The sequence below is a fragment of the Callorhinus ursinus genome, unplaced genomic scaffold, assembly GCF_003265705.2.
Source record: "Callorhinus ursinus isolate GAN/ISIS: 27379988/994484 unplaced genomic scaffold, GSC_fseal_2.0 scaffold20, whole genome shotgun sequence".
In the NCBI taxonomy this organism is placed as follows: domain Eukaryota; kingdom Metazoa; phylum Chordata; class Mammalia; order Carnivora; family Otariidae; genus Callorhinus; species Callorhinus ursinus.
This window is the reverse complement of record NW_027397082.1, coordinates 30,938,894-30,960,210: the sequence shown is the minus strand read 5'-3', so window position 1 is coordinate 30,960,210 and position 21,317 is coordinate 30,938,894. Positions and strand designations below refer to the sequence as shown.

General features: G+C 38.3%; 1 protein-coding gene across 4 annotated transcripts in view; it reads left to right on the top strand.

Annotated features, from left to right (window-relative positions):
* The window catches only part of MARCHF8 (membrane associated ring-CH-type finger 8), a 163,494-nt gene that overhangs the window by 119,778 nt on the left and 22,399 nt on the right, over window positions 1-21,317 (top strand). For all 4 annotated transcript variants that reach the window (XM_025881011.2, XM_025881008.2, XM_025881009.2 and 1 more), the window contains one exon: window positions 20,255-20,305. In XM_025881011.2, coding sequence (XP_025736796.1) covers window positions 20,255-20,305 — 51 coding nt within the window. The remainder of the gene's footprint in view (window positions 1-20,254; window positions 20,306-21,317) is intronic.

The following is a 21,317-nucleotide window of genomic DNA, read 5'->3' as shown; positions in this document are numbered from 1 at the left end:
TTTTTCTCAGCCTCTTTATTTTCCATCATTTGGTCTTCTATATCGCTGATTCTCTCTTCTGCCTCATTTATCCTAGCAGTTAGTGCCCCCATTTTGGATTGCACCTCATCAATAGCCTTTTTGATTTCAATTTGGTTAGATTTTAGTTCTTTTATTTCTCCAGAAAGGGTTTCTCTAATAACTTCCACGCTTTTTTCAAGCCCAGCTAGTATCTTTAAAGTCATGATTCTGAACTCTAGGTCCGACATCATACTAATGTCTGTATTGAGTAGGTCCCTGGCTGAAGGTACTACCTCTTGTTCTTTTTGCTGAGGTGATTTCTTTCGTCTTGTCATTTTGTCCAGAGGAGAATAGATGAATGAGAGAACGAAATGCTAACAGGTTTACAACGTCCCCAGCAAATATACTGTATACAAATCAGAAAAGACCTGAAACCAGGGGAAAGAAAGGGAAAGAAAGAAAAAAGAAAGAGAAAAAAGAAAAAAAAGATAAAAACAAAAACAAAACAATACAAAAAAAGCGGAATATGATCAAATATGATCAGGCTAGTGCATAGATCAGTGCCACACACTAGATTTTGCGCGTATTTTGGTCTGTTAGAAAAAAGTGCCTCCTAAAATTTTAAAGGAAGAAAGACATATATGTACAAAATAAGGGTTGATACAATGAAGGGATGGAAGATGACTGTAAAGATGAAAATTATAAAAGGTTTTATAAAAGGACTTGGTAAGATAAGTTGTTTGAAAAAAGAAAGAAGATTTAAGAAAAGAAAAAAAAAGGAAAAAGGGAGAGAATGTGATCAGGCAGGAGACTACAACACAGCCATACACTAGTGATTTAGGGTATATTTTGATCTGTTAGAAGAAACTGTACCTCAAAATTTTAAAGAGAGAACAACTTATATATATATGCCAAAAATAAGGGTAACTACTATGAAGGGATAAAATATGACTCGAAAAATGAAAAATGTTTTTTTTTTTTAAAAAGGGGTTGATAAGATGTTGGTTAAAAAAGGAAAAAGAAAAATAAAAAAAAACAGTCAACAAAAATTAACTTTGATGAAATAATGAATCATGGTAAAAAAAAAAAAAAAAAAAGGAATCTATGTATGTGCAGTATTCCCCTAGAGCTGGAGTTCTCCCGTTCTCCTTGATCGATCAACTTGGTCTTGGCTTGCTGGCTGTTTGTGCTGATCTTCTGGGGGAGGGGCCTGTTGCTGTGGTTTCCAAAAGTCTTTGCCGGAGGCGGAATTGCCCCGCCCTTGTGGGTCCGGGCTAAGGAAGCTGCTCCGGTTTGCTCTCAGGAGCTTTTGTTCCCTGCAAGCTCTCCGTACAGCCTTGGAGGACCAGGGCAGAAATGGTGGCCTCCCAATCTCCACCTGGAGGAGCTGAGAACTCGGGGCCCCGCTCCTCAGTGTGCCCCCAGAGAAAAGCAGTCACTTCCGTGTCCCCGGTCTCTGGCCGCACTCCGTGCTCACCCGGCCTGTGACCGAGCGTTGCTATCTCTGGCACCCGACCCCGCGCAGAGTCTCCAAACCCAGCAGATCCCTGCAGTGCGTTCCCGCACCACTCCTCCCCGGGAAGGAAGGGGAGTCTCCCCGGATCTGCCGCCTGCTGGGTCCCTGCTGGAGGAGCCGTGCCCCGACTGGGCGGCAGATCACAGTTTATGGCAACCCCGAGCTGAGAGCCCGCGACTCTGCTCCGTCTCTGCAGCCAGCTTCCCCGCTCTGATACCTGGGAGCTCTGGCGCACTCAGGCACCCCCGGTCTCTCTGTGACCCCAAGGGTCCTGAGACCACACTGTCCCGGGAGGATTCCACCCCCCGCTTGGCCACTGCAGCGACGTCCCTCCGCGGAGCCGACTTCTAAAAGGTCCGATTTTGTGCTCCGCGGCTCTATCGCTTGCCAGAAGTGGCCGGCGGAGGCCCCTCCCCCGCCGTCTATCCTCCCGAATATCGCCTCGGATTCACTTCTTCGCACGTCCTACCTTCCAGAAAGTGGTCACTTTTCTGTTCAGAGAGTTGTTGCTACTCTCTTCTTCGGTCTCCTGTTGAGTTCGTAGGTGTTCAGAATGGTTTGATCCCTATTCAGCTGAATTCCTGAGACCAGACGAAATCTAGGTCTCCTACTCCTCCGCCATCTTGCCCCAGGCTTTATTTTTAACCTGTTTGTATTTATATATGTAAAGTGTTTTTCTTGTATGTAGCATGTAGTTATATCTTTTATCTCCAATCTGAAAATCTCTGCATTTTAATTATGGTATTTAATTAATATACACCACAAACATACATATATATACATATATAAATACATACACATTGGTTCTGGTACTGATTCCAGTATGGGGAGGGGGGCTTCCTACATAGCACGAAGCAATTCTCAAGAACACCAGCAGAGTGTCTGAGAATTCAGACACTATCTACCTGGTGATAACATCAGATTCTAGAGGTTAAGGGCTCAGTTTTACCAGACTGCCCCCCTTTCCTCCACCATTCTCTTCTGACACCAGTTACAAGCCTAGGCTGTTAACCGTGCTTCTGACCAACTGGTTACAGATTGGAGGTTCTCATGACCCCTTCTCTGGACTTCAGAATACCAGTCACAAGTCTAGGTTGTTACCTGTACTTCTGACCTACTGGTTATAAATCAGGGGTTCTCACAATGCCCTACTTGGGTTTGATTAATTTTCTACAGTGGCTCACAAATCTCAGAGAAACACTCTACTTACTAGATCACCGGTTTATTGCAAAAGGATATAACTCAGGAACAACCTGATAGATGGAAATGTTGCATAGGGCAAGGTATGGGGAAAGGGCATAGAGCTCCCATTTCCTCTGCAGGGAGCACTTTCCCTACATCCCCACATGTTCACCAACCCTGAAGCTTTTCAAACTCTGTCCTTTTGGGTTTTTATGGGGGCTTCATTACATAGGGTATGATTGATTGATTAAATCTTTAGCCATTGGCAACTGATTCAGCTTCCAGCCCCTTTCCCTTAAAAGTTCCGACTCCGTAGTCACATGGCCCCATCCTTAAGTGCTTTCCAAAGTCACCTCATTAACATAACAAAAGATACCTTTCTCACTCTCAGGCTTAGGAAATTCCAAAGGTTTTGGGAGCTGTAAGCCAGGAACTATGGATGAAAACCAAATACATGAGAAATAGATTTTGGTCATCTGAATGACCAAATATACATTTCTTATAAGTCATAATATCACACATACACAGTTGAAAAAATGATACACAGAGACCTCACATACCCTTACCTACTGTCTGTCACCTAGTGGTACCATATTACAAAGCTCTAGTACGATCACTGTCAGAACGCTGACACTGGTATAGTCAACATACATAATATCTCCATCACCACAAGGATCCTTCAGTGCCCTGTATAGCCATACCTACTTCCCTCCTTTACCACTGATGACTATTGATCTATTCTCTTTTTCTATAATTTTGTCAACTAAAGAATGTTATATAAATGGAATCATACAATTTGTAAACTTTTGGGATTGGCTTTTTTAATTATGTATAATTCTTTTGAGATTTCCTTTTTACTGCTGAATAGTGTTCTATGGTATGAATATAGCACAGTGTTTAAGTATTCACCTCTTTTTTTAAAGATTTTATTTATTTATTTATTTGAGAGAGAGAGAAAGAGCATGAGAGGGGAGAGGGTCAGAGGGAGAAGTGGCAGGGAGCCCAACGTGGAACTGGAGCCCAGTGTGAGACTCGATCCCGGGACTCCGGGATCATGACCTGAGCCGAAGGCAGTTGCTCAACCACTCAGCCACCCAGGTGCCCAAGTATTCACCTCTTGAAAGACATTTGTTTGAACTAAGCTACTGTAAACAGCCATGTACAAGGTTGTTTTTTTTTTTTAATTTTTTAAAGGTTTTATTTATTTGAGAGGGAGAGCACAGCACACCTGTGTGGGCAGGGAGAGGGGCGGGGGGGGGGAGAGGGACAAGCAGAGCTCAGTGCATAGCCTGACCCAGGGCTCAATCCCATGACCCCGAGATCACGATTGGAGCTGAAATCAAGAGTCGATGCCCAACTGACTGAGCCACCCAGGCGCCCCCCCCCCATGTACAAGTTTTTATAGGAACATATATTTTCATTTCTCTGGAATAAATGCCCAGAAGAACAATGGCTGTTTCGTGTGGTAATTGCATGTTTAATTTTTAAAGAAACTTCCAGTGTTTTCCACAGTTAACAAATTTACATTCCTGCAAGCAACATACACATGATCCAGTTTCTCCACCAGAATTTGGTGATGTTACTATTTTCTATTTTAGTCATTCTGATAGATGTGTAGTGATATCTCATTATGGTTTAATTTCTGTTTCCCTAATGGCTAATGCTGTTGAACATCTTTTCATATGCTTATTTGCCACCTGCATATCTTCTTCATTCAGATGTCTTTTCATATCTTTTGCTCATTTTTTTTTAAGATTTTTATTTATTTATTTGACGGAGAGAAACAGAGCGAGAGAGGGAACACAAGCAGGGGGAGTGAGAGAGGGAGAAGCAGGCTTCCCGCTGAGCAGGGAGCCTGATGATGTGGGACTCGATCCCGGGACTCCAGGATCACGACCCGAGCCGAAGGCAGGCGCCTAACAACTGAGCCACCCAGGCACCCCTCTTTTGCCCTTTTTCTAATCAAATTTTTTTTTGCTGTTGAGTTTTCAGAATTCGTATATATTCTAGATCCTAGTCTTTAGTTGGATATGTGGTTTTCAGATATTTTCTCCCAGTCTGTAGGTTTTATTTTCATCCTCTTAATGGAGCAAAAGTTTTAAATTTTAGTTCATCGTTTTTTTCTCTTATGCATCAGTCATATTTTAGGTGTCAAGTATAAGAACTCTTTACCTAATCCTAAAGATTTTCTTCTATTTTTTTCTAAAAGTTTTACAGGTTTTTGTTTTGTTGCTTATTGTCCAATGACTCTAGCACCATTTGTTGAAGATTTTCTCCAAAGTCAGTTTGGCATATTGTGCGGATCTGTTTCTGAATTCTCTATCCTCTTCACTTGATCTATGTGTCTGTTTCTCTGCCAACACCACACAGTCTTGATTACTGTAGCTATTTAATACGTCTTGAAATCATGCAGACTTATTATTCCCATTTTAATCTTCTTTTATGAAATTGTTTTAGGTATTCTAATTCCTTTACCTATCCATATGAATTTTAGAATAGTTTCTCTATATCTACAAAATAGTTGCTCAGGTTTTGATAGAAATTGGATTAAAACTGTATATCAGTTTGGGGAAGAGTTAACAACTTTCCTACATTGAGTCTTCTAATCCATGAACACATGTCTCTCTGTTTATTTAGATCTTCTGTATTTTTTTTATCAGTGTTTTAGTATTCAAGTCTTGTTTTGTTAGATTTGCACTGTAAATAATAATTTTCATGTCCTTTTTTTCATTGATATATAGAGAAATGCAATTAATTTTTTTGCATTTATTTTGTACCCCGTGACTGCTGAACTTACTTATTTTAGGAGTTTTTTGTTGATTAACCAAGGAGATGAAAGACATGTACTCTGAAAATTCTACAACACTGTTGAAAGAAATTAAAGCAGATATAGGTAAATGTAAAGACATCCTGTGTTCATGTATTGGAAGACTTACTATTGTTAAAAGGTCAATAGTACCCAAAGTAAAACATTCATCCTAAAATTCATATGGAATCTCAGGGGACCCAAACAATATTGAAAAAAATATTGAAAAAAAAGGACAGAGTTGGAAGTCTCATACTTGCTGATTTCAGAACTCATTAAGAAGCAACAGTAATTAAAACAGTGTGGTATTGGCATAAAGATAGACATTTAGACCAGTGGAATAAAACAGAAAACCTAGAAATAAACACATATGTGCTCAAATGATTTTTGATTGGGGTGCCTGGGTGGCTCAGTTGTTAAGCTTCTGCCTTCAGCTCAGGTCATGATCCCAGGGTCCTGGGATCGAGCCCCGCATTGGGCTCCCTGCTTGTCGGGAAGCCTGCTTCTCCCTCTCCCACTCCCCCTGCTTGTGTTCCCTCTCTCGCTGTCTCTTTCTGCCAAATAAATAAATAAAATCTTTTAAAAAAATGATTTTTGAGTGCTAAATGATTTAGGAGTGCTAAGATGATCAGTGGGGGAAAGGACAGTCTTTTCAACAAATGGTCCTGGGAAAAACTATCCACATGCAAAAGAATGAAGTGGGATTCTTACACTGCATATAAAAGTTAACTCAAAATGTGTCAAAGTCCTAACTAACATAAACTCTTGGAAGAAGAAAATATAGGAGGAAAAGCTTCATGATGTTGGATTTGACAAAATGTGTCAAAGTCCTAACTAACATAAAACTCTTGGAAGAAGAAAATATAGGAGGAAAAGCTTCATGATGTTGGATTTGACAAGGATTTATTGACACTAAAAGCACAGGCAGCAAAAGTAAAAATAAGTAACACTGAATATATCAAAATTAAAAACTGTGCTTCAACAAAATGAAAAGGCAATCTGTGGAATAGGAGAAAACATTTGCAAATCCTATATCTGATAAGGGGTTAATATTCAGAATGTATATAGAACTCTCTACAACTCAACAACAACAAATAATCTAGTGTTCCATTTATTTAGGTCTTTGACTTCTTTCAAAAATATTTTGTAGTTTCAGAGTATTAACTTTTCACTTGTTGAAGTTATTCCTACGTATTTTGCCTTTTTTGACAATATTGTAAATGGGTTTTCTAAATTTTGTTTTTGGGTTGTTCATTTACAGTGTATAGAAATGCAAGTTATTTTTGTATATTGTTTTTGTCCGCAGGATTTTCTGTATACAAGATCATGTCATCTGGGAACAAAGCAACTTTTACTTCTTCCTTTCCAAGCTGGATGTCTTTTTTCTCTCTCTCTTTTTCTTGCCAAATTATCCTGCCTAGAATCCTCACTACAATGTGGAAGAGAAGGTGAAAGAGTGAACAGCTTGTCTCGTTCCTAATCTTAGTGTAAAACCATTCATTCTTTGATCATTAAGTGTGATGTTAACTACTGTGGATTTAGTATAGATGCACTTTATCAGGTTGAGGAAGTTTTAGTCCTAGTTTATTGAGTGTTTTTATCAGGAAAGGTGTTAGATTTTGTCAGATGTTTGTGTATATTTAAAAAATTTTTTTGATCTTGTGTCTTACGTTGAGTTTCAACTATTTCAGTGTTGCATTCCTAGTATAAATGCCACTTAGTCATAGTGTATATCCTTTTTATCTTTTGCTGGATTTGGTTTGCTAGTATTTTGTCAAGAATTCTTGAATTCTTGAGTCTATATTCATAAGGAATATTAGTATGCAGTTTTCTATTCTTGTGATATCTTTGGTCTTTTTTTTAAAAAAAAGATTTATTTATTTGAGAGAGAGAGAGAAGGAGCAGGGGGAAGGGGCAGAGGGAGAGAGTGCAGAGCCCAGCGGAGGGCCTGATTCCAGGACCCCAACATCATGACTTGCACTGAAATCAAGAGTTGGCCACTCAACCAACTGAGCCACTCAGGTGCCCCTATTTGTGGGAAGTTTTTAGATAACTAATTCAATCTGGTTTATTCAGATTTTATTTCTTTTCTTTTTTTTTTTAATTTTTATTTTTAAGTAGGCTCCACGCCCATTGTGGGGCTTGAACTCATGACCGTAAGATCAAGAGTCACACACTCTACCAGCTGAGCCAGCCAGGTGCCCCCAGATTTTTTATTTCTTCTTGAGTCACTTTTGGTAGTTTGTGTCTGTCTCTGTAGGAATTTCCTCCCTTTTTTTTTTTTTTTTTTAGGATTTTATTCATTTGAGAGAGAGAGAGACAGAGAGAGCACAGAGAAGCAGACTCCCCGCTGAGCTGGGAGCCTGACGCAGGGCTTGATCCCAGGACCAGGAGATCATGACCTGAGCTGAAGGCAGATACTTAACCATCTTAGCCACCCAGGATCCCCTAGGAATTTCATCTTTTACTTCTCTGTTTTCTTGGTTATAAAATTGTTCACATTATTCCTTTATAATCCTTTATATTTCTGTAAGGTTGGTAATGCAAGCTCTTTTATTCCTAATTTTAATAATTTGAGTTGTATGTCATTTTTTACTTGGTGAAGCTACATAAATTTTTTGATATAAAAAAATCTTGTCAAAAAGCCAACTTTTGGTTTTGTTGATTTTTCTCCATCAATTTTCTAGTCCTTAATTAACATCTCCTTGTAATCTTTCCCTTTGTTTGCTAATTTAGGTGTGCTTTGCTCTTTTCTTATTAGTGTCTTGTGGAAGTAATTTCTTTGAGCTTGTTCTTTATATTTATCAGCACTTAAAGCTATAAATATTTCTCTAAGCCCTGTATTAGCTGCATTGGATAAGTTTGGTATTTTGTGTTTTTATTTTTAGTAATTTCACATTTTCTAATTTTCCTTGTGAGTTCTTTGACCCAATTGGTTATTTCAGATTTTATTATTTAATTTCCACATTATCTTTGAATATCTCTTATTTCTTTCTGTTATTGATATCTAATTTAACTCTTGTGAGAAATCATACTTTGTATTATTTCAATTCTTTTGAATTTATTTAGGCTTGTTTTATGGTCTACCTTGTAGTGCTGTCCTAGAGAATGTTCCATGTACACTTGAGAAGAATGTGTATTCTGTTGTTGGGTTTAGTGTTCTGTAGTGGTCTGTTAGGTCTAGTTGGTTTATAGAGCTGTCAGTTCCTTTTTTGTTAGTCTTCTACCTAATTGTTCTGTCCATTGTTGAATACGGGGTATTGAGATCTGCCAGTATTGTTGAATTATCTGTTTTTCACTGAGGTCTGTCAGTTTTTGCTTCATGTAATTTTTGTCTCTCTTATGAGGTGCATATGTGTTTATAATTGTTACATTTTCATGATACATTGACTGTCTTATAGTAAACATCCCTCTTTATCTCTAGTATAATTTTTTAAAGTCTGTTTTGTCTTATATTGGTATAGTCTTTTCAACTTTGTTATGGTTACTGTTTTTGCAGTTTTATCTTTTTCCTTTTAACTTTAATCCTATTTGTAATTTTCATTGTAAAGTATGTCTTCTTCAGACAGTTACCCTTGCATTTTGTGTTTTTGTCCACTGTGACAACTCATTTTGATTGGATTGTTAATATTTATTGCTGTTAATATGGTTGATTTGTCATTCATTTTACCTTTTGTTTTTTATATATCTTATGACTCTTTTCTCTATTTCTCCTTTTTTTCTTTTCTTTTTTTTTAAAGATTTTATGTATTTGAGAGAGAGAGAATGAGAGATAGAGATAGCATGAGAGGGAAGAGGGAGAAGAAGGAGAAGCAGGGGAAGGGGGAGAAGCAGGAGAAGAGGGAGAAGAGGGAGAAGCAGACTCCCCACTGAGCAGGGAGCCCGATGTGGGCCTCGATCCCGGGACTCCAGGATCATGACCTGAGCCGAAGGCAGTCGCTTAACCAACTGAGCCACCCAGGCGCCCTGGAATTAAGATTTTTTTTAAACATTTTGTTTGGATATTGAATCTAGTTCTAGCCATTTTGAAAAGAAAGAAATTCTCATTTTCATTATGACTTTGAGGCTAATCTTTTAAAAATCATGTATCTGTAATAAAAGTCAGGTTTAACATTTTGAAGTTAGAAAAAAAGTCATTACTAACCATTGTCAATAGTGGTATTTTCAGATGACATTGTTATATTTTTGTTCAAGGAAATTATGTTCCAAATGCAGATTAGGTGACACAGTCTAATACTGAATCTTTGTTTTTTTTTTAACTTATTTGAGAGAGAGCATGAGCAGGGAGAGAGGCAGAGGGAGAGGGAGAAGCAGGCTCCCCGCTGAGCCAGGAGCCCGATGTGGGGCTTGATTCCAGGATCCCGGGATCATGACCTGAGCCGAAGGCAGTCGCTTAACCAACTGAGCCACCCAGGCGCCCTCTCTATTTCTCCTTTACTGCTTTGTGTTGCATTAAGTGATTAAAGTTATCGTCTTAGTGTTTGCTCCAGGGTTTAGTGTATACATTTTTTTTAACAGAATCTAACTTCAGATTCATCATATTAATTTAATTCCATAAGATATAAAATCATGCTTCCTATGTACCCCTCTTTCCTCTTTCCCTTCCTTGCTAATGTCGTCATACATTACACTATATATTTTCCAAACCTAATAATACATTGTTGCAGTTATTAATTTGTCATTTAAATAAGTAAAAGAAAGAGCATGTAGAGTTTGTTCTTTTAAAGTTATTTACCATTTCTTACTCTCATTTATTCCTGTGGATTTGTGTTGTCATCTGGTGTCACTTCCTTTGCCAGTGCAGTTTTGTACCCACCTACCTCTTTTGTTTGTTACTGTCAAATATGTTAACATTTCTTTATGTTATAGGTCCAACATTACAATATATACGTGTTTTTATATAATTTCTTTTACAATCACTTAAGAGATGAAAGGACGAGAAATATATATGTGTATACTGTCTTTTATTTTTATATAATTAGTTTTTTTGGCATTCTTTGTTTTTCATGTAGTTTCTAATTATTGTTTGGTGTTACTTGTTTTCAGCCTGAAGAACTTCTATTTAATATTCCTTTTTAAGGTGTGTCTGCTAGTATTGCATTCTCTCAGTTTTTGTCATTCTTGGTATCTTCTTGGTATCTTTATTTTGCCTTCATTATTGAAGATAGGTTTGCTGGAATAATATTCTTGGTTAAAATTCTTTTTCTTTCAGTTCTTTAAATATGGCTCCCCCTGCTCCAGTCTTCTGGCCTCCATAGTTTCTGATGAGAAATCAGCTATTAATTTTGGGGGGTTTTGCTGTATATAACTAGTTATTTTTTTTTCCTTGCTGCTTTCAAGGTTTTCTCTTTGTCTTTCAGCATGTTAATTTGTTGTGTTTGGATGTGGGACCCTTTGCTTTTATCCTACTACAATTTAATTTAGCTTCTTGGGTGTGGAGATTAATGTTTTTATCAAATTTTGGGAGTTTGCAGCCATTATTTCTTTGAATATATTTTCTCCACCTCTCTCTTCTTTCTGCCTGGTACTCACATTATAGATATATTGGTGTACTTAATCATGTTCCATGTTTCTCTAAGGCTCCATTTAGTTTTCTTTATTCTTTTTTTTTTTTTTAAAGATTTCATTTATTTATTTGACAGAGAGACACAGTGAGAGAGGGAACACAAGCAGGGGCAGTGGGAGAGGGAGAAGCAGGCTTCCTGCGTAGCAGGGAGCCCGATGCGGGGCTCGATCCCAGGACCCTGGGATCATGACCTGAGCCGAAGGCAGACGCCTAACGACTGAGCCACCCAGGCACCCCTTCTTTATTCTTTTTGATCTCTGCTCTTTAGATTGCATAATCTCTTAGGATCCATCTTCATGTTTACTGATTCTTTCCTCTGCTAGGTCAAATCTGCTGTTGAATGCCTGTGATGAACTTTTCATTTCAGTTATTGTACTTTTCAATTCCACATTTTTCATGTTCATTTTTTATAGTTTATTTATCACTTTCATCAATTGGATAAGATATTGTCATCATATCGTCCTTTGCCTCTTTAAGTATGGTTTCATTTAGTTCTGTGAACATATTTATAATAGCTACTTTGAAGCCTTTGTGTACTAAAGACAATTTGTGGGCCCTCTGAAGGGCCTTTTCTGTTACCTCCCTTTTTTCCTGTTTGGGTCATACTTTCCTCTTTCTCTGCATGCCTTGTAATTTTTGTATTCACTGCTGTATATTTTAGATAATAACTTTTTAGCATCTTTGAATTAAAATTCTTTCACACACACCCCCCCCCCCACCTCCTGTGGGTTGTTCTTTGTTTAGTAACTTGGCTGGATTTTATAGTAAAATCTGTTTTCCTCACAATACATAGTCTCTGATTTTGCTTCTCAGAGGGGTAAGCCTTGAGCATGTTCTCTCTCAAGTTGGGATCACTGTTGATAGCAGTGGTTTTTGATTGTCTCCCTGACCTGTTAAGTTTTCTTGTCTCTGTTGATTTCACACTCAGTTTTAGTTCCATACTGCTGGCTGATTGCACTGCTATTTTGGACAATTCCCTAGGGCATTGTTCTATGGTCTGATCCAAGTAAATGCAGATTCCTTTGCTGCAGTTGTTTTTGAGGCCAGTATTTGAGGTTTCTTCCATCCTCAGGACCTTCTTAGTTGTCTCTGTCCCTGGTTTTATGTGGTACACTTTTAATTTTATGGTTTTGCTTGTTGCTCTCTTAGAGCTACTAGCCACCTAAAATGCCCTCATTTTTGCCAGTATCATTAGACTGGAATTTCTACATATTCTGTTCCAGTTAATGTTTGTTTTCTTGGAGACAGCTTCCAAGCTCTCTGTTCCTTTGGCCTACCTTTCCACCTTTGCAAAATCGAAGCTTGTGCTCTAGAGCTGGGGACAGGTGGAGTGGCCCACATCTTTTGGAGTCACGTACCTGCTTTATGTAGGGCAGTAGTCTGTGGCTTTCTTGGCTTGCCTCTCTTGGTGTGGAACTTCTACCCTATCAGTCTGTTGGGTTGAGCAGAGTTGGGCTGCATTACACCCAGTCTGCCATGCCTAGAGTAGAGCTTCTGCTCTGCTAGTGGGCACTGTACAGAATGGAGCCCAGACCTACTTCTGAATCACTTGTGCTTGGAACATGGCTTCCAGAACATGGAGTTGGTAGAGTAGAATGTGTCATGCTTGGGTCCTGCCCCTTTCTTACCATCATGTGGGCTACTTGAACACTTTTAAGAATTTCTTTTTGTTTTATGTGTGGGTTAATGAGTGTATCTCTTTGTGTAGCTTATTTAGTGCTTATCTTTGGAAGTTTGATATATTTGTTATATCTTACATCTCTTTAACTTTGGGAACATTTCAAAGACAATTATAATAATACTTTGATTTCATTTTCTGCTCATTTTTATATGTATGTCACTCTTAATTGACTGTTCTCATTATAGATTATGTGTTTTATTCCATTTTTGCATATCTGGTATATATCATTTCTACTGAATACCAAAGTGCAGTGGTTGACTCAAGCAAGGCAAAGCACTTCTGTGATTGAGTTGCTAAGTTAACTAGTCAGTTTTAACAGAATACAATTTTTACTTGGAAGAATTACTGGCAGTCAAACTCTAGTTTATTCTGACTTGGATATTTGGCAGACATTTTCTCTAAATTGAATGAATGAGCCAATCTTTCCTTTCAAGTAACAGTTTTTTTTGCCGTTGAAAAAATTTGAAGTCTCTAAGCAAAAATTAGGATTTTGGAAATCTTGTATCCACCACTGTGAGCTTGGTAGCTTTTCAGTAATTATAGACTCCGATGGTCATATTATTGAGTGTGTTTTTTTTTCATATTGCATAATGAAATGTGTCAGTCTTGGAAGATTTGCATAACCCAGTGAACCAGTAATTTCTAAATGACCAATTTAGTGTGATGTTATAAAGTCATACCTGATTAAGAGACCAATTCAAGGTAGAAGAGGGACCGGTTGATTTTAATGGAATATTAAAAATTTATTAATATCATTTAAGAGTACATCACAGCTAATTACTTGTTGAGTTTTTGTGTAGTGCAAAGAATATCCAGTTAAATGGTTATTAAATACACATTCGTTTTATAAATACATAACTGTATAAGGCCAAACTTTCTTCATTTATTTCAGTCAAAACAACAGAGGAGATTGAATGTACAAGCAGATATGAGAATTCAGCTGTCTTCTATTAATTGGACAAGAACAAGATTTATAAAAATATAAAACTATGTTACTCTGCTCACTTTTTTTTTCATAAAAATAGTTGTTTTTCATAGAAATGTTATTTATATGAACTGGTTTAATTATTCTAAGTGAATTAAGAGATTCATATTTTAAAAATTGTTTTAATTTCTAATATGGCAAATATCAATATATATAATCCACATAAACAAAAGATCTGGGGAGTCCTCAGTAATTTACTTGTAAAGGTGTCCTGAGACCAAAATTTGGAGACCTCTGTGTATACTTTTTCTCCTCATGGTCTCAAGGTGACTTCTGTACCTCCTGGCATGACATCTTTATTCCAGGGTGACTCGGGAAAGAAGGAATGCTGGAGAAAGCTATATCAGGGAAGCAGAATGTTCTCCCAGATAACCTCAAGTTTAATGTCTTTAGGGAGAACTTTCTTACATATTTACCATAATTGCAAAATAGAGTGAGAAAGTGAGAACTTTTAGTTGGGTCCATTGCTGCCCGGAACAAATTTGTTCTATTGGTAGAGATGGATATTGGGTAGATACATAATATGTCCGTTACACAGTTTTTTGTTTTTGTTTTTTTGCTTGTTTGCTTGTTTGTTTGTGTGTGTGTATATGTGGTTGGTTTTTTTTTTTTTTTTTTTTAATGACTGGTCCTGGTCAGAGTTTCAGGGAAACTCCCACATGAAGTTTTATTGTTTGACTCCTTTATACAAAATCCTCAAAACTTGCTTAGACATCTCACCTCATTGTCTTCTCGTTAATTCTTGGCTTCTACTTTCCAGGGCATGTTTGGTCTCTGTGGGCTCTGCATCTCCGTTCTACCCTCAGGGTACATTCTGTTGGAGCCACACATGGACTTGCAAAACACCATTGACAGGACTGAGTAAATTGTGAAATGTCCCTTATTCTTCAACAGAGCTTCTCTTTATCTTTGTGATTTGGTAACTTCTTACATTAATAAAACTTTTCTTTCTCACACCCTCAGACTCAGTCTTTCCCAGTGTATGTATCAGTCTGTTTCCTGATTGATTTATTTGTATTAACTCAGTTGTGAGCTCACTACCATCTTTTATGCAGAAATTTACTTTTACAGTAGTCATGATTTGCTCTTTGAAAAATGAGTCATATTCAGTTATACCTCAATTAAAAAAATGAATCATAGCCTTTATGGATTATTCTGGCCCAGAAACTTGCATCTTAAAGTGTAGTCCGGGGACCAGCAGCATGGGAGTCACCTGGGAGCTGACTGGAAATGCAGAATCTCAACCCACCTCACAACTAACAAATCACCATCTACATTTTACAAAGATCCGTAAATGATTCAGGTGCACAAAGTTTCAGAAGCACTGGTCTGAGGGAGACAACAAATGAGAAGAGGGCATGGAGCTGTGTTCTGAGGAGCTCTTCTTTTTAATGTAGACAACAAGAGCTCACCAAGTCAGGGGAGCATGTGCTATCACAGTGTGGCATCTCCTGGTGCCTTCTCTGAGGAAAGAAGGTAACAGTTTTTGCTATCAACAGTGAGGCTTTGATCTCTCCCAGGATTATAAAATGGCAGACCCATTAAGCAGTGACTAACTATATTAAAATAATTTGCTAAGGTTTGTATCACTTGGGCATTGAAGCTTAGTTTTGTCTTGAACTGGAATGAAACTCTTTTCTCTTTGGAACAGCTAATTCCAGTTCTTGACATTGATGTTTGGTAACCTTTCCTTCTTTTCATTCAGAAACATGCCAATGTGACTGTAGGAAAGAATGGTGTCACCCACTGTCCTGATATAATTCGTTTGTGCTTTTTATGGTTAAAAAAATTTTTTTTTATTCATTTTCTTCCCTGGTTGTATATTTCTCATTGAAACACTATTTCAAAGAAGTTCTGTGGTTAATTAACATCATCATTAGAACAGGCTTAGGAGTCAGATTTATTTTTGTCCATGTTTTGTGCCTAATGGAATGAATGAATCACTGGTTTGAGTGAATCCTGGGATTTGCTTCCTGAAAAATAAGTCTGTTATGGTCCTGAACTTCTTAGATTTTTTTCAATAAGTCCGAATAAATGTAGTAGTATTTAAAGGGGAAAAAAATGGTCTGTTGGAACTGTATTGTTAGTTTTCTGCCAAGTAATGATGAAGTAATTCTAAATGTTGACAGGTTTCAGGCTTTAAAACATCTGTATGTTCTGGGGCTAGATAATTTGTTTAATTTTTACCAATGTAAAATATTGAATTGTTCTAACAAGGAAAACTGGATACAGGCTTACATCATTAAATTTATTTCTCAAGTTCATAAGGTAAAGAGCAACTTTCAGATCTCAGTCTGGATTTATAATGTTACCTAGCTTAACACCTAGGCCTCTCCCCACCCCAGTAACCCCTTGTATGGAATCATAAATGTCAAAAATGTCAAAAAAGTCAGGGATAGAAATTACTACTTCTCTTAGTGCCTCAGAACGTCTCTGTAGATTTCAGGTGGTGTTAAACTGGCCATTTCCTTTAAGGTACTGGGTAATGTCATAGTGGTTATAATGATTTTCTGTACAGATATTCCAGGGCATATGGTATCTTTGTTTTAATTTAGTAAGGTAAATTAAAATTTAGTAGTAAATTGCCAGTAGATGAGCCTTTAAGCTTGGATACACAGCAGTGCCCTGTGTTTGTCCATCGAACATTGTTGACTCATGAATGACACTTGAAGGGTTACAGATTTACCTGTGCTGTGGACAGAGAGACTCCCCACTCCCAGTGAGTGAATGCATGAATAAGATGAATGAATGAAATTTCTGATTCTTTTGGTCTTTTAGAAATAGTTTTTGTTGACATTGTCAATACTTAGAACATACTTTATAATTTTGTTTTTTTCCTAGAACTGTCTAATTGACTAGCTTAAGACCAAGAAACATTCCATTGATGCTAAACATTTAATAGCAGTGTCTGTATTGTATTATACTTAAGAGATTTGAACTTCTGTTTTCACTCAGGTTTATAAAATAAGAGAATATAATGAAAATACTCAAAAAAATTGCACAGACACATTGCTGTAAAGACGAGACAACATTGCTAAAACAAGTGCTGGTTGGCAGGCCACTTGGGAGCTCTTGAAATGTTTCTTCACTAACATTTTAGGGGTGTCGAGTGTTCAAAAGCTAAGTGTACCAAAGTCAAGGCAGTATGTCATTTGGTGGGTTGTGGGAAAGGGGAAAGTTAAAATTTTCTTGATTGCTAGTTCTCTTTAAGGAGAGGCTTGGTGGAATGGAATCAACTCTTTTCAAAGTAGTTTTAAAATGATCCACTAGCTCCTTTGTACTACTGACTGACCAAAAGAATTTTACCTGCTAATTAGATCTCAAACTTCTCTGGTCTTCCCCATGGTTATTGCAAAGCATGTGAGATGAGTAGAGAATATGATCATCTTAAAAATACAAGTGAGATAATCTCTTCCATTGGTAATAGTTTCTGTTTTTGTTTTTTTACTCATTTGGGTTCAGAGCAAGAAATATTGGATTCAGTGAGAGTTACTTTCTTATTTTTAGAAAATTGGATTTATATTTCGAACATTTATTGATTTTTTTTTTTAAGAAAGTTATAGTGTGGAAGATTCTTGTATTACTTGCTAGGGCTGCCATAAAAAAATAACCAGGAAGTGGGTGCTTAAGCAACAGTAATTAATTTTCTCACAGTTCTAGAGACTAGAAGTCTGAGATTAAGGTGTCAGCAGGTTTGGTTTCATCTGAGGACTCTTTCGTTGGCTTGCAGATAGCTGCCCCTGCCTTCTCCCTGTGTCTTCACATGATACTATTCCCTCTGTGTGTACCTATGTCCCAAGTTCAGCTTCTTATAAGAACACCATTTGTATTGGATCAAGTCCCACCCTAATGACCTCATTTTAACATAATTACCTCTTTAAAGACCCTAGCTCCAAATATAGTCACATTCTGAGTATTGGGGGCTAGAACTTAGCATACAAATTTGGGGGGACACAATGCAGTCCATAGCAATCATGTATCAGGGATGTCACTTTCAGAGCAGAAAGATAAGTTAGGAAGGTATTCAAGAATTTCAAGTGAGAAATGAAGAGAAACTAAGCCTAAGGCATTGACAGTAGAAATGTAAATGAGATTGGAGATTAGCATGATGAATGGTTCTCTACCCCCTCACTTTCAGTCTGGAGGTGTCTTTGGGTCTCAGATGAGTCTCTTGTAAGTAGCATATCCATGGATCTTGTTTTTTTATCCATTCGGATACCATGTGTCTTTGGAGTATTGAGTCCGTTTACATTCAGAGTAATTATTGATAGATATGAATTTAGTGCCATTGTATAACCTGTAAAGTCGCTGTTCCTGTAGATTGTCTCTGTTCCTTTCTGTGTTGCTTTTTCTCTCTCTTTCCTGCTCAAAGGGTCTCCTTTAATATTTCTCTCAAAGCTGGTTTAGTGTTCACAAACTCCTTTAGTTTTTGCTTGTTTTGGAAACTCTCCTTCTGTTCTGAATGACAGCCTTGCTGGATAAAGTATTCTTGGCTGTGTATTTTTTCCATTTAGCATGTTGAATATATCATGCCACTTTCTTCTGGCCTGCCAAGTTTCTGTGGACAGGTCTGCTGCTAACCTTATGTGTCTGCCCTTGTTGATTTAGAAACTTTTGTCCCTAGCTGCTTTCAGAATTCTCTTTATCTTTGTATTTTGCAAGTTTCACTCTGATATGTCTTAGTGTTGATCTGTTTTTGTTGAATCTGAGGGGAGTTCTCTGTGCCTTTTGGACTTGAATGCCTGTTTCCTCCCCCAGCTTAGGGAAGTTTTCAGCTATAATTTGTTGAAATAAACCTACTGCCCTTTTTTCTCACTCTTCTTCTGGGACTCCTATGATATGGATATTATTGCGCTTTATGGAATTGCTGAGTTCCCTAAGTCTGTATTTGTGACCTAATAGTTTTCTTTCCCTCTTCTTTTTTCATTATTTTCCATAATTTTATCTTCTGTATCACCTATTCATTCCTCTGCTTCTTCCATCCTCATTGTGATTATATCCAATTGGTTTTGCATCTCAGTTATAGCATTTTTTATTTCAGCCTGACTAGTTTTTAGGTCTTTTATCTCTGCAAGACGGGGGTTTCTCTGGTGTCTTTTATGAATTTTTCAAGCCCAGCTAGTATTCATGTGACTGTTGTTCTAAATTCTTGTTCAGACATATTGCTTATATCTGTTTTGAGCAAATCCCTGGCTATGATTTCTTCTTGATCTTTCTTTTGGGGAAAATTCCTCTGTCTTGTCATTTTTGTCTAGGTTTCTATCTTTTGCAGGTTATGAAATCTTGTTATGTTTTCTGCTCCTGAGAGTAATGCTATATTAAGAAGGGGGTCATACACTGTCCAGGGCCTGGTGCTTCAGGAAGTGTTTCTGGTGTATGCTGTGTGCACTCCACTGTTGATGTTTTGGCTATTCTTTTTGGCTACTCTTTCCCACAGGTCAGTCCTCTGCAGAGTTCCTCCTTGCTTGCAGTGGGGAGTGTTTGGACCTTTAACTAAGTGTGCTTTGATTTGTTTGTTAAAATAAGCCTGGAAAAGAAAAAAGAAAAAACCTGATCCAAGACAAAAAGGAAATGAACAAAACTACCAACAGACAAACAAAAACCTAAGTCTTGACTCCAAAGAAAAAGAAAGAAAAAAGAAAGTTTGATCTAAAAAATGAAGAAAGGAAACAAACAAAAAACTATAAGCCTGATTCTAAAGGAAAAAAAAAAGAAAGAAAGCCTGGTCCTATCTCCAGCAGAACTGAAGCCAACACTTTGGAGCACTGTATGATCAGTAGACTTGGTACATGCAGGGGGCCTGTGTTCGTCCTCTGGGGGAGAGGCCCACTGCACTGGTGGCTGATAGTGAGACCTGCCCTAGTAAAGATGCCCCTGCCGGTGCAGGGGGGTGGGGTTTGATGTAAGTGCCTCCAGCCTCTCCTGGGGGCGCTCTGTTGCATGCTTGTTTGCTGAAGTCCGACCGTGCTTGTGGGTGGGGGTTGGGGGTGGAGATTGGAGATTGAGAGACGTTAAACAGGAAGAATTTGATAACAAGACTTTGTGACTAGAGGTAGAGGAGACTAGTATGACTCTCATATTTCTCTAATCCAGGAGGAGAAACAGGCTTGAGGGAATAGATGTGAGCTGTGGGATGTCCCTGTTGAGTACCCAACACTTTGACAGCCAAACTACCTGGGTGGGGTCAGCTATCCCACTTTCTTCTTCCTGATCCTACCGTGGCTACTTACGGCATGGACCACCTCAGATAAAACTCAACATGCAGTTTCTTGCCTCTGAACCTCCATTTGAATGTATCTTAAAACACTTAGAGCTCTTTTATTTTTAGTTAATTCCAAATTCCTGTTCTTAATAACTTAAGTTCCATTAAGGCAAGGACTACTGTGTCATTCATTTTTGCTAGTACATAGTAGTTTGGGCTCAGCAAATTCTAGTTGAGAGAATGATTGTCAGGAGGATTGTTATGAGTAATTACTTATTCTCTGCACATTTTAATCACCTGTTTCATTTTCTTGCAGAATGAGAAGACTTTGGGACATTCCATGAGTCATTCAAGTAACATTTCTAAGGTAGAGTGCCAGTGAAGTATGTTATTTTCGTAGTTTGGTTTCTTCTATCTTGCACGTGTTTATACTCTTTACTTTCCAATATGCGAAGTTACTGATACAGTTCTTTAATCTGCTCTAGGACCATACAGTGAGGTATATGGCTGTTATGTTTTTCTAGCGAGGCAATTCTGAATGTGTGTTGAGGTTAGTGACTAATAGGAGAACACCTTATTTTGTCCAGGGAAATCATTTACTCTCAGGTTAAAAAAAAAGTCTCAGTCACCAGAGAAACTGTCCCCTCAGTTAAGAGTGCATTCGACTGACAGTAACAAAAGTCCAGCTCTGGTGACCTCAATAGTTATGGATTTATGTGGTCCTGATGACAAAGTGTGTCTGGAGGTAGGTGGTTCAAGGTTGATGCAGTTGCTCACAGGTGATACCAGGGACTCAGGTACTTTTTGTCCTCTCTGTGTCACCTTCCTTAGCACTTTGTCATCCTCATGTTTTAGTGCCTCTTGGCCTTAAGGTGGGAGCTAGACCTCCAGGTACCATGGCTGTGGCCTTGGTAGGAATAAGAAGAATGATGAAAGATGGTGGGGTCTGTCAGCTGGGAGTGACCCTTTTCAGCGGGAAGGCAAAAAACTTTCCCAGAAGCCCCACCCAGCTGCCTGACTTCTGCTTACATTTCACTGGCCAGAACTGGATCACAGAGCTACCTGCAGCTGGAAAGTGCCTAGGAAAATGAGGGCTGAGAGGGTGAATTGGCCATCCAGCAGCACCGGACACACCTGTGCTGTAGTCACTCGACCAGCCTGTCAGGAGCATATCAGCTGCTATGGGTGACTCAGGAGCCAGCAGGAAAACTTGTTTGCAGGCACCGCTCATTTCTCAGCCCAGACATGGGCTCCGGCCACCTTATCGTCCATGCAGGTTCCTTGCGGAGATGGGTCTTCTCCCCATGTCTTTGTCAGCCGGCAAAACACTGACACAGATCCTGACAGGAGGATCTGAACAATGTGACAAAACCTGTCCT